Raw genomic sequence first — 14,108 nt, forward strand, 5'->3', positions numbered from 1 at the left:
ATCTCCGAGCTCAGTCCCCAGCAACTCTAGAATACCTGAACACGGCGGCGGTAAGGCCAGTAATACCGCAGAGCGTGCTAAGAATCTCTGGGTCTGAACAGGCCGACTCTGGGACTTCAACGCAAAGTTCAAGGAAAGTGAGCACGAGGTCGCGGGTTCGATTCCAGGCCGCAGCGGCCGCTTTTCTGATGGAGGCAAAAAGCAAAAACGCCCGTGTGTACAAGATTTCGGCGCACGTTAAAGATCCCAAGGTAATCAAAATTAATCCGGAGCCCTTCACTACGGCGGGTCTCATTGCCTGCGTTGCGTCGGCACGTTACGCCCTACAATCTATCAATATATTTTGTAGTTATTAGCACCTGACCCGAGAGTTCCCCCATCTGGTATATTTCACTTGATATCGGTAGTTGGGGTTCGCTTTCTTTCGAAACTTTACGGTAGAGCAAGTTCAATGAATCAAAACGCCAATGAAGTTTATTATCGTGTGATAGAGAAATACATAAGTAAACTGGCTACAGACAAGGGAGCCAATGTCAATGACTGTAGCGGGACCCTCGAGAAGTTAATAATTGAGGTAATGATTACAATACACTTTGGTAGCTATAACTAACAGTACCACAATATAAGGTGCTCCAAAAAACTGATAAGTCAGAATTCATTTGAAGTAGACAATCAGAAGAAGAAATAGTTCATTAGTGAAAAACAAGACAATCGTATCCCTTTCGCATTAAAAGATAAATGAGCAAAAAGTTACAAAAAAAAACGATTAACGGGCCAGTAGATGTTCTTTTAGGGTCGATTTAAAAGACGACACGCAAATATTCATTTCTACACGGGGTGGTAAACTGTTCGAAGCTGAAATTGAAAGGAAAGTTGACGTCATTTTGCGGTTATTAGTCTGAACACGCGGTAGTAGAAAGTTTCTATTTGATGCAAAGCTTGTACTGTCGTGCTTTACTAAGAAGCTGGGGTTGATAAAGTCAAAAGGTAATTGGAAAGACAAGGACTTGAAAAATATTAAGCCTAAAGTATATTCAAACAACTTTTATGCCGATAGCAAGTCATAATGGCGGAATCAATCTTGGGTGTTAGATTGACGATGGCGCAATGTGATAATACGAATGGCGTGATTTTGAATATGTTGCGCTCATGAAATATTACTATGATGTGTGTTTGCCCAGGCCGCGATCACGTAATTGAAATGGTTTTGAATGAAAGAAAAATAAAGTGACAAGAAGGCATAATGTGAAAAATACAGACCAGCTTTGATTGGGGCCCGGATACCATATGCAGTTTTTTTTTTGCACGACTGATGGGACATCAAAATTTAGGCTAGATTATAATAAAACGCAAAGAAAAGAAACAGTGTTGCAAACAGCAATGACATAGGCACCGAATGTTAAAGACGGAACTGAGGTTATTTGGCGAGTGTAGCAGCCCGGAATGTCGGCTGCTGAAGGAGGCGAAATAGGAGACGTGGAGCTGGTTTGCAGTTTCAAGGCAAGACTGTTTATTTAAAAGAGATGCGAACGCCGAAAGCGTCCCCCTACGAGGGAAAGAAGGGGAACACCCACGTCCTTCAAAAGAGGGAGGAAAAAGGTCCCCCAAGCGAGCAGACGGCAACGGCGCCAGGAGGACTAATGCCAGGAGTCGGCCGGACAACACGTTAAGCTTTCCCCCGAAAGGCGACCTTTTTATAGGATGGGGGAACGACCACCCCAAAAGGTGCACTGCCGACGAGCCGGCGGCACACCGGAGAGAAAGGAAAAGCCCCGTCTCGCGGGAGCCGCTTGCTCTGGGGTGCCGGACGGCTTCCGCTACAGAGCCCCTCCCAGATTGCGGAACGTTTAAAGAAAGGCAGCAGCTACCGGATGAATGGCGAGGTGTCAGAGTCGACTGGTTATCACTGAAAACGTACGGGAGAGGCTGAATGAACAGAAACCTCAATATGAACAGGCTTGCCGTGGTCGACGGCGACGACTTCTCGTTTGCCCCGCACGTCGATTGTGATGGTCTTGTTATTACGCCCCAAAACTTTGAAAGGGCCGTCGTACGGCGGAGCCAGGGGCGGCTTCGTTGCGTCGTGTCGCACGAACACATGTGTAGCTGAGCCCATGTCGGGAAAAGTGAAAACCTTTCCGTTGCGAGTAATGCGAGGTGCTGTTGGCCTGAGTTGCGCAAGCCATGCGTGCAGCTTCTCGATGTGGTCGGAGGCTGCTGGGGAGGGAAGTGTCGGTCGGAGAAGAATTCTCCCGGGGGGCACACTGTTGAGGCGTTAACCATTTCCGCTGCGCTGAAGCCGAGGTCTTCCTTCACTGTTGAGCGTAGGCCAAGAAGAACGAGCGGGAGCGTTTCCACCCAGTGCTGACGATCGAGTTTCGCTGTAAGTGCAGCTTTGAGTTGCCTGTGCAAGGGCTCCACCATTCCGTTGCTGGCGGGGTGGTAGGCGGTTGTATGCTGCAGCCTCGTGCCGAGGAGGGTCGAAAGCGCGGAAAAGAGGTTGCCCTGAAACTGCCGTCCCTGGTCAGTTGTCATGCGGGCGGGGCAGCCAAAGCGGGACACCGATGTCGAAATAAAGGCCTGCGCGACGGTCTCAGCTGATATGTCCGCAATTGGTATAGCTTCGGGCCATCGGCTATATCTATCGATGCATGTGAGCAGGTACCTGAAACCTTGTCAGAGCGGTAGCGGTCCCACCAGGTCGAAGTGAAGGTGGTCAAGCCGCGACTCAGGAATCCGAAAGTCCTGTAGCGCAACCCGAGTGTGGCGAGCCACATTCACTTGCTGATACGTTTCACGTGTCCGAGTCCAACGTGGCACGTCCGCGTTGACGCCGGACCAAACGTGGCGATCCGTTAAGGCCGATCCACACGGCGGACCAAAACGATTATTTGGACCGCGGTCCGCGCATCACGTGACAGGACGTCACCAGTACGCGCGGACCGCCGTTGGACCGCGCAGGTCCGCGGTCTTCGCGGGCCAACTATTCGCCGAAGCTTTTCGGTCCGCGGTCTCGACGGCGGACCGCGACATCAATCAGCGTGGTCTGACAGCTCCCGCGCCGCGTGGGCGGAGCCGGGTCCAGTTGCGCCAATAGAGAATGGCGCAGGCAGCGCGGCTGTTTCGAAGCGCTCGAAGGAGCCTGTCAATCACCCCCGCTGGGATAGGCGGCGGGCTATCGCGACGCATATTTCATCCGCGCTTTTACTAGCGAGTCCTACGACTCTTACTAGTGCAATGCTAGCCATCATTATCACTTTGTTTCACGCATGTGGACCTCAATTTACGGGAAGCGTTCGGTTCCAGCGAGCGGTGACGAGCCGTATGCAGCCCGCATCACCCCGCCGTCGCCGCTCGTAGTGTCGCCTTCGTGCGAACGACGCCGGCGGCTGCGTGAGCGCGCCCACCCGGCTGGCACGCGGGTGGCTGTTACTGTGGGGATGAAACGTTTCGTGCAGTCTTGTGCGTTACAACATGTTGTCGCGCCTAAACGGCGCCTGTGTTCAACCTTCCAGCTTGCGTGTTCAGACGGTCGGCCATTCCCGGTCCGCTCAGCCGGCCCGCCGTGTGGATGCGCTCTGCTCTGGATTCCGCACGCCACAACTTGGTTCCGCAGTCCCAGCTCTTTTCGACACATCCACTTTTTAACCCAGCACGACCTTTTCGGCGCAGGGTAGTCTTCTTCATCAACGTACAAAGCTAACGCCATAGCGGCCAAACGACGCTTGCGCTCTGTTTCCATTTCGACTGCTCCAAAATGCGCGCGGAACCGCGAAACCAAGCGCAAAATAAACATAAAACATGTGCGGCGCGGGCGCGAGCCGTTCGTATGGGTTCGCGAGTTCGTCTGGTTGGAAGCAATGTGGTGGAGAGTGTTGCTGGTTGGACCGCTCTGTCGTCTGCTACGGCGGTCCGCCGTGTAGATGCTCTCGGCGCTGCATCGGACCGCGGCGGCCCGTGACGCGGCATCACGTGACCGGTCGGACCGCGGACTCGGTCCGTCATGTGGATCGGCCTTTATCTGCCGCTGGGTGGCGCGGAAACCTTGGTGGTTGATTGAGTGGAAAAGTGCTGAATACTACTCAGCGAAAATTCAGTGGGACAAACGGTCGTGGGGTTGCCCGGGAGGTATCGCAGGTTATTGTGCCCTGGACGTAAGGAAACGCCATCTCCGAAAGCACGAGTAAAGCTCCCCCCCCCCCCCTTTCAGTCCCGTCAAATCAGTGTCCTCCCTCTGAGCCGCGGCAATCGCCTCGAAGTCCACGACTTTTGTGCCGGAAGCGTTGACGCGAGTCAAGGCGTCGGATGCTTCGTTTTCGACACCGGGAACGTGGCGGATGTCTGTAGAAAACTCAAAAATGAATGAGAGCTGACGAATTTCCCGTTCTGAGTAGGAGGAGCTGTTGTTGAATACGTAGGTGAGGTGCTGGTAGTCTGTCAAGATGTAGAACTGACGACCTTCGATGAATTAGCCGAAATGCTTAATAGAACAATAGATTGCGAGAATCTCCCTTCCAAAAGTGCTGTACCGTACTTCTGCAGGCTTCAGGCCTTCCAAAAAGAAGCCCAGTGGCTTTCACTATGCACCTTCCTGTTGCTGCCGCACTGCTCTGACCGATGTAGATGAGGCGTCCACCATGAGGCGTGTAGGAGCATCAGGCAGTGGATGGATGAGAAAAGTAACCGCGGCCAGTTCGTCCTCTTCTTTCTGGAAAGCGTTCTTTTGTTCGTCAGCCAACAAAAAAAAATGGGGCCTTTTGGTCGTCTGGGCGCAGCAGGTTGGTCAACGGCTGGAGAACCTGAGCACAAGATGGAATGAACCGTCGGGAGAGGTTCAAGAGACCGAGGAACTCTCTCAGGTTGCGGAAAGATGTTGGAGCAGAAAGCTTCTTGACGGGTTCCACCCTCGATTCCAATGATATAATGCCTTCAGCAGTGATGTAGTGGCCGAGCAAGTTGAGAGCCTCGACACCAAACACGCACTTTTGAGGTTTCGACACCAGACTATGCTCATCCAGAGGCTGAAAGAGCTGGCGGAGGTGCTGTTCGTGCTCGCTAGGAGTTCTGCTGGCCACCAAAATGTCATCCAGGTAAACAAAGACGAAAGGAATACCCCGGGAGACTTCTTCTATGAACCTTTGAAAGGTCTGTGCTGCATTTTTCAAGCATTACGGCATACGATCAAACTCAAACAGGCCGAATGGAGTTGTTACAATGTTTTTGGTATGTACTCCGGCTAGATGGCGATTTAGAGGTATACCGCTACGAGTTCGGTCTTTCGTATATTTTTGTACCTGCCAGCCGCGCACTAAAATCGTGAATCTGTGGCAGAGGATACTGGTCCGGTGTTGTTGATGCGTTATAGGTACTGTAGTCACCGCACGGGTGCCAGTCATCCTCGTCGTCTTTTGGCACCATGTTCGGCGGGGATGAATGGTTCCTAGACGAAGGGCGAATAATTGCCTGCTGCAGCATATTGTCACGAGTGCGTCTGCTATGAGACGAAGCCACGAAGACGACGACGACGAAAGGCTCATCCACGTGGCGCGTGCAGGAGAGTTCGTGGAACGGCTCGTGCTTTGGAACGCTGATTTGGCTGATCGGCGCTTCGTGTGAGACCACGTCTTTTTGGTGGCTTTCTTTCTAGAGGCAAAAGTTCACCTAAATAAATCTCCGTTTGTCGTTTCCCCAACTTCGCCTGCCGCACTTCTTGCAGCGGAACAATATGCTCCAACTCACTGAGTGTAGCTTGAAGCCTATTGCTGGACAGCTGTCCTGGCCGAGGGGTGACTGGTGGCCCGGTGGTGACAATGTGGTGAGTCACGTTACGTATCACAGGCTGTTTCGCGTTGAGGGGCTTGGTGAGAGAAGGAAATTCGGCCAGGACGTGGTGGTAGGCAGATACTGGCTAGAAGGCGCAGATGCCAGATGAGCAGATGTTTGACTCCAAATCACGTAATTTGAGGGATGTGTTTATATCCCTGAGGCAACGGTCACGTACGCAAACATACAGGTTGAAGTCACACAGAAATTCTGCTCCGAGTGTGGCGAAATTAACGTCCGCCACCACGAAGACTCAGCGAAACAGGCGCCTGAGTCAGATGTCTTTTGTCAGCGAGCGGAAGCCGTACGTAGCGATGACAGTGTCGTTCACCGCCTGCAGCGACGACATCTTCTTGCTACGTCGGCGATCCTCAGGGGTTGCCGGCAGAATAGAGATTTCGGCTCTCGTGTCGACTAGCAGGCGCGAGTTGCTTGCGCGGTCGGCTACGAAGAAGAGCCGGCTGGGTGGAGGGCCGAAGTCGGAAGCCATCGTTAACGACTGGCTGGAGCGTTGCCCGGAAACGAGCAATGTTGAGTGCAGCGGCTAGCACCGGTGCCAAAACGACGGTGGTACCAGCAAACTCCGTCCTGTCTATCTCGTGACTGGCTTCTCTGGGAAGAGCTTCGCTGTATTGAAGGGGATTGGTTGCGTCATTGCTTGTCCTATTGGCGAGCGCCACACAGCAAAAGTTGTTGCATCGTCTCGGTAAGTCGTTGTACTTTCTCCTGAAGGCGCGACATTCCTTCTGGTTGTCCGTGTGTTCTTGCAGCAACTACGGGGGCAAAAGTTGGAGTAGAGTATTCCGTGAGGCGATCGGCAAGTCGCGCCAGTCGATCAAGGGACGTCTCATCTGAACCTGCGATAACCACACGCAGCGACTGGGGCAGCCGTTGCAGAAAAAGTTCACGAAGAAGCCGGAGCGAGCCGTCCTGACGCGCGTGCACACCGAGTAGCTGCCGCATCCGGTCAGCAGCTGGGAAGGTCGTTGGTCGCCCAGATCTTCCCGACATACCAGCTGCTGAAGTCTGTTTCCTTGAGGCGCCTCGACGCAGTCTAGCACCGTATTTTTGAGGGTGTCATATTCCCCTTGTGAGGGGGGGGGGGAACCAAAATGTCGTCGATAGCATCGGCGATTTCTGGGGGCAGGGCTGCTACGACATGAAGGTACTTCGGCGAATGCTAGGTGATGTGCCGGAGCTGAAAACGGGCCTCCACTTGGCTGAACCAAACTCTTGGATTTTTAGAGGAAAAATTTGGTTGCTTCAGTTCTGTAAGCGAAGACTGCAGGCATGGAGGCAGCCGTGTTGTCGCCCGAGCTCATCGCCACGTTTCCGTTGAAGCGCTGTTCGGGTCACCAATTTTGAAGCAGCCCGGAATGTCGGCTGCTGAAGGAGGCGGGAAAGCAGTCGTGGAGCTGGTTGGCAGTTTCAAGACAAGGCTGTTGATTTTCAAGAGATGCGAACGCCAAAAGCGTCCCCCGACCTCCGCGTCCTTCAAAAGAGAGAAGGAAAAAGCCCCCCAAGCGAGCAGAGGGCAACGGTGCCAAGATTAATGCCAGTAGTCGGCCGGACAAAAAGTTATGCTTTCCGCCGAAAGGCGACCTTTCAATAGGACGGGAGAATGACCCCCACAAAAGGCGTACTGTCGACGAGCCGGCGGCAGACCGGAGAGAAAGGAAAAGCCCCGTCTCGTGGGAGCCGCTTGCGCTGTGGTGCCGAACGACTTCCGCTACACTAGATTTTTTAAAAGATTATATGCCTGGTTTTTTAGGGTTACTATGCAAGCAGTATTCTGTCACCAGTATACGATATTCAGGAGTTGAGTATTTACTGATATGTAACGCGTGTGATTGATTTGTGTGAAGGCACCATTGTGGTATTATGAGGGTATAAAACGCAATAGCTCGAAATCGTGCAATTTGGAAGATGTTTATATATATTAGGAGCAGCAACGAACCAAGTATGAGACCCTGGAGCACACCTTGAGGGGAATATTTGTTTCAGAAAACGACCCTTCGCGTACACAAGGTACTCGATATCTAAAAGGCAGTTTTGTACAAAAGTTAGGGTCGGGCCAGTTACGCCAAACCTTTGAAGCGTTGTAAATAGGGTGTTACAATGAATGGTGTCAAATGACTTTGTGAATTATAGAAATACCACACAATGTCCATTGTCGATAACATGTTTAACGTGATCAGTTAACGAAAGCAAGGCTTAACTAGTTGAGTTTCCTGTAGGAAACCCGCAATGGCATTGTTTTAATAGGTTAAATTTATCCAGATACTCAGTTAAACGATTTGCAAACATTTTCTCATTTACCTGACTAAAAAAGAAAGAATTGATATAAGCGGATAGTTGAAACCTGCATTTTTGTCGCCTTTTCATGCCCCAGATTGACCTTTGAGCATCTTATTCGAGAAGAAAAACTGCCATTTTGTAAAATGAGATGAATTATATTACAAATAGGGTCTCAGTTTAAAGCTGCCTCAATTTTTAAATGACGTGCGCGCACGTTGTCTAATCGCGGACTAGTGTTTTTCTAAGTAACCGATTGTTTGAAATACTTTTTAAGATGTCACAGGGAAAAGAAAAAAAATGAACGTGATGAACGACGGAAATCAGGTAAATTCCCTGTTGATCTTCCTGAGGTAATCAAAAGTAAGCACGGAAAGTATTGGTGATGCAGCTCGGCATTTTGTATGTATGATTATTGAAGCAAATTTTAGATTTTGTCTTCGGAGCTGAGGACGGCTTCAAACATTTGTTCAGGAACTTCCACTGCTAATTGGGATTGTTTTTATTGTTTATGAAGGAACTGTTATGGGTACATTGTTTGGCCACTTTCAATAGTCTATTTAATCCGTTACAATACTCTTGTTATCGCTCCGCAAGAGTTAAGTTGTAAGTGTGCCTGAGTTTTTTGGTACAAGTTTTCGTTTTTCTTAAACTGGTAAATAGCACTCTTGTCATTCATATATGACAGAAACGTTATACTTTTTCCACTTTAGTTTTCCCAAAGTGTTGCTTACTGCTTCACGGATCAAGCTACGAAGTCCTGTGAAGGCTTCAACGTGGTCAGACGATGAATTAACATGGGACCAGTCCGTGAAAATTGTCGTACCGATGAATTTGTTTTTGTTAAAGATTGTTGTGAAATATGAAAGCTCGTTTGAAGAGGCCTCACCAGGGAATGCACCGAAAATGGGGACAAATGTGACCGAGTGGTTTGGAATGCCGGCGTGAACAGTCGAAATCATTTTGCCTTGCCTGCCCGCTGTTCCGTGTAGGTGGCTGGTTCAATTCCATGGCTGATAAAGACACTCAATAAATTCCATGGCACGCGCACCGGTTTTGCTGAGGGAGGCGTGAAACAAAAAACACCAGTGAGTCAAGATATCACATTGTACATAACACCCCCTTGAGGCTAAAATTAAATCACCGACCATGCCGTTGGCTTACACTATCGCCCAGGTGCAGCTTTGGCCCTTACAAACCCAATTAGAGCATTGAAAACACCAACTAAAACTAGGTTTTGTTCAGTGGAAGTTCGCGCACCCGCGTGCACAAAAATGTGAAGAAAAGTGGGATATGGGAAAGATACTTTACGGCAAAATGGAATCAAATATGGCTGGCAGGCTTCTGAACGGGACATAAAACGGTGGTTTGTATACAGGTGTAAAATAGCACTTAACGCTGTCTCGGCGGTGCCTCTGACACAAGTCCAGTATGCAAATGCACCCTTGAAGCCTAATTGTCGCGATTCGAAAGGCTATTCAAGGTTAGTTGGCCACGGTGCATTGCACTTGAATTCTTCACTGGGATATGTCCTTAATCTTAACAGTTCTACCAAAAAAAGTGCTCGATGGGTTTGTATTGTGCAAGGGTTATCTACAGGGTCTCCCAGCTATCATGCACCAAGATTTAAACAAAGAGTAATGGCGTAGGTCGAAGAAAACCTAGTGCATAATGTTTGCAGTACTGCGGAGAAGCGGGCAGCGTTCTGTTTCGTTAAGGAGGCTTGACTAATTTTTTGTAATTATTTACCTAACTCGAGAGGTACTTCCTAATTACTAAAGTGTCAATGAGGCACTTGTAGGTACTCAGGAGGGGCATCGAACTGCGGTATTTTCAGCGACGAACTAATTGCGTACACGTTTATTCTGACTGAGAAAGAAACCCCGCGAGATATTAAAAAAACCCGCGACGGCGCCCCGATCGCATCGCAAGGCAATGCACTCAAACAGGCTGCCTCTGAGTTAGCCAGAATGAAATAAACAAAAAAAAAGAAAAAAAGAAATTGTGACCGAGTTTGTGCCTTATCTGCACACGCGCCCCGCGAATCTTGCTGTTGCTGCACCTTCCATGCATGCTATTATCAAGGTGATGCGCTGTCTCATCTGGCGGGTGACAAGCGAAGCAGCTGCTTTCAATCCGTTTATTTGGGGACGCTGCTTTAGAATGCGCACGGAAGCACCGTCACGTGGTATTTTTCATATGTTCCGTGTTTTCTTCATCAGTCAGAATAAGTGAGTAGGCAATTAGTTCGTCGCTGAAAATAGCGCAGTTAGAGGCCCCTCGTGGGTACCTACAAGGGCCTCATTGACACTTTAGTGATTGGGACAGTACTTCTCGAGTTATATAATTAATTTCAAATAACTAGTTAAGCCTCATAAGCGAAAAACATGCAGCCCACTTCTCCACTGTACTGGAAACATTATTCACTAGGTTTTCTTCAACATACGCCATTACACTTTTTTTAAATCTTGTGGCGTGATACCCGGGACACCCACCCTGTATATGCATGCATTATCAGCAAAGGCGGGTGAAGTTCCCAGGAAATTTTAGAACACGCTTCTGCAATGGGCGCAATACACCAATCGCCATTCTCCCTGTGTCTGAGCGCTGACTGCAGCCAAGGACCAAAGAAACAAAAACTGGGGTCGCCAGGCGTCCCTTGCGAAATCTTCGTAAGCCAACACACGCAATACACACTTACCTTTATCACTTTCGATCCGAGCTTGCGTGATCCCGTGTGGTAGGCCAAAGGTGAACCATTGCACTTGGTTATCCCAGCCCACGTAACATACAATTTGTACAATGCTTCATTGTGTCACTCACCTTCCACGTGCCACCCACGTGCACAGAGTCGCCAAAATATCTTTTTGCAGTCGTTGGTATGACGATATAAAAAAGGACCTTCGCGAGGTTACCAACGGTTTCCCCAAACGCTGAAATGCATCATAAATGAAGGCTGAAATGGCTCGTGAGCCTGATTTTGTTACCCTGTAGTCACTTGTTCAGCAGCAGTAGTCGAAAATGTTCGTCTTTTTTCTTATTATCCACATCTACTGATGGATGTCTACTTCATTGACGGTGTTTGTTTATGAAATATGTGAACCACTTGCCCCAGACGCCAAGCATTCCCTTAGGCGGTGACTGTACAACAGGAGTATAAATGCCATTGAGGGCACAATTGAGAGTGAATAATAAAATCTTTAATAAACAGCAGGCGCTGGAATGCGGCCGCCCGCTCAATTGAGGGTATCCTCAGTCCGGAATACCTGGCCTGTTCCAGCTTCGAGGGCCGTGTTAACCAGGTGGATCTGAATTCTTGGGTCCTTTGTGGCCAACCGCACGGTACACTGTTGACTGGAAAGATTGAGGTGTAAAAATGCGCTGTAATTTTATAGCGGTTCGGAAGGCAGCACATTTGTTAATAAAGCACATACGTACACGGTTGCTTCGTGGAAAAAGGGACTCTAAGAATTGCCACTGGCTACTAACTGGGTGAGTACAATGTCCTGACATTAGATATAGCTCGACCCCGTGATAAGGAGTAGCCAGCAGAGGGGGTCATTCCTGTTGCGCGCTTTTATTGGCTTTTTACGGCTGCTTACGCAGGATTACAGGTAGCGGACGATAGGCTCAAAAAGCTCCGTATATAGGCCGGTGAGCAGGATCCCGTGTTTGTGCGCGTTGGTTTATTTTTCGCGGGGCCTCACAGCTTTAAACACATTGTCCTGCAGGTGCAAAATACAAGCCAGACACCGCGATCTCCAAGGAGTCCCGACTTTTTCAGGTAGGCACGCTAAGGAGCAAAGTTTATTTGTTACAGTGGAGTTGTAGAAAGGTAGGTACTCATACATTTGATGATTGATTGTGGGGTTTAACGCGCCGGCGCTACACCAGCGATGAGGCGCACTTCGACGGAGGGTCCAGGATTAATGTTTGCCGCCTGGGGATTTTGATCTCCTACGTTCTTGATGCCCGCATATCAAAACTCTTCAAAACCCACGAGTCTTCGAAGCGTGCGTTTTTGCGTGGAACCCTTCTTAAACTCGGCCGTAGGGGAACAGAACGAGCACTGGGGAACGCTTAGTAGCTAGATCAAAGCCATTTAAGGTTGAGACGTAGGATCGTTGGTTCGAGGATGTAGCAGAAGGAAACGAACCCGGAGTGAACGACGAATATTTCTCTGTCTTGTCTATCGTCGACCCGGCGCTGTTTCTATGCATTTGCGAATATTAAAGACTTCGGAAGCAGTTCGCGGAGAATACATTGTCAAGCTGCAAGAGAACGGAGCCCTTCGGGAACGTGTGCAGCGGAAGTAAAAGGGTTCAGTAGCTCACATGCTTATGTGGAATCGGACTGTCCTCGGGCTGTGGGTTAATTGCGATTGCACAGCAACTGCGGTCATGGACGATAATTTCAGTGTCGATATGTCCCGATAAAAAATGCGTTCGCCTTTATGTTGGAAGCATTCGGCTTGCGATGACAGACTGATGCGGCCTAACCAGACACCCAGCGGCGCTTGACAAAATACAAGAATGTTTCTGCAGTTCTGCGTACCCCAGTCAGTGCTTATCATAGCGATAAAAAGTAATTATAACTGTCGTTTCGAAGGGACAGTGGCTTTGTAACTTAGCAGGCAGTCCACATTTGCAGTGCAGAATGACCTCGTGTTTTTATTTGAACTCCATAATCATTCCTGTATACTACAGCGTCGTGCAACATAGCACGAGTTCCTAGCTTAGAACTGCCCCTCTTAGAACCTCTGGAAGCGAAGGCTTAGTTTTTTGTTGTAGTGCAAATGAACAACAGCAACCGGCGTCAGTGTTTCCAAGTTCCAGCGCGCGTCAAATATGCAGACCTGGGCTAAGCAATTAAGCCACCCTCCACTATGCCCCGCCAGGTGAGGGTTTAGGTGAGGACACAAGAGGGTAATGTAGTAGCAATTCCAAAAAGCCTGCGATATAAAAGTCCTTTCAAAGGGCTTCCACGGAGTGGCCGGCGGAACCCGTTCTGCAGTAAAAAAAACATGCCCTTAATATGTGCTCCTTCCTACGTCTAAACGCCTAAAAACGCTAAAAAAAATTGCAAAGAAACGGAAGCAGTGCCGATAGGGGTAGTTAACGTTTTAGAGAAAAGTAAGGTCGAATTGCAATACACTGACAAAAAAAACTGTTTGATTTGCCTTTTTACATACGTTGCACGCATTTGAGATAATAGCAGTTGCAGCCGGGTGCGGATGTAGCACTTACATTGCAGTAAAATGCCGTTATAAGTCTATTTAAAAGGCAGTTCAGAATTTGTCAATATTCTTTTACGTATAAAGTGTCCCCAAAGCCAGGGCTCTTCCTTTAACTACACAATTCACTAATATTTTCTTGACATAAAGGAAAGAGCGGTAGATCCCGCAATATTTTTACCGTTTTAGTGTAGTTGGCATAACGGGAAAGGTTTCCGATGTAACGGAAACTCTGAAAATCAACTTTTTTGTTGCAGTGCACTGGGTTCGACGTAGGTGAAAGATGAAGGCTCGCATCGAAGACAGGGTTGTGTATTCTCCGCACCCGAACATCGAGATCCCCGTGTGCTCCTTTTACACACTGGCCAAACAGTGGCTTCAGAAAAATCCAGACAAGCTGGCACTGGTGAGAACATTAGCTAAATAGTCGCAGAGCCGCAAAAGTGGCATGGTGTCAAAAGTTGTCCGTCTAGTGCTGGTACTAACATTACTAAATAGGCTTTGATAAGATCCTTTCTGTAGACCTAGAAGAAACATTTCTTTGAGTGTGTTGTTTCGGGAGGCAGATAACTTAAATAGTTATACTTTTTGCTTACTTTTTTACTTTATCAGATAGGCGGAAGCAAGGAAACGTAAAAATAAAATGTATGTGATTCAAAATCTTGAACAGAGCTTTGCAGTTAGCTCTGGTTATAGCATGGCTTTGATGATAGCGAAAGAGGAAAAAAGTGCCATTCTTCAGTCAACTGCTTAACGC

The 14,108-nt window shown here is 48.8% G+C and overlaps 1 protein-coding gene across 1 annotated transcript in view; it reads left to right on the forward strand.

Moving 5' to 3' along the window:
- Positions 1-11,751: 11,751 nt before the first annotated feature.
- Positions 11,752-14,108, forward strand: part of LOC144175163 (uncharacterized) — a 38,973-nt gene continuing 36,616 nt past the window's right edge. Inside the window, exons 1-2 of the mRNA XM_077704262.1 lie at positions 11,752-11,902; positions 13,609-13,757. Coding sequence (XP_077560388.1) covers positions 13,635-13,757 — 123 coding nt within the window. The 5' untranslated portion in view covers positions 11,752-11,902; positions 13,609-13,634. The remainder of the gene's footprint in view (positions 11,903-13,608; positions 13,758-14,108) is intronic.

Source organism: Haemaphysalis longicornis, unplaced genomic scaffold, assembly GCF_048455015.1.
Source record: "Haemaphysalis longicornis isolate Haplotype H1 unplaced genomic scaffold, Haemaphysalis longicornis Haplotype H1 scaffold_3, whole genome shotgun sequence".
Taxonomy (NCBI): domain Eukaryota; kingdom Metazoa; phylum Arthropoda; class Arachnida; order Ixodida; family Ixodidae; genus Haemaphysalis; species Haemaphysalis longicornis.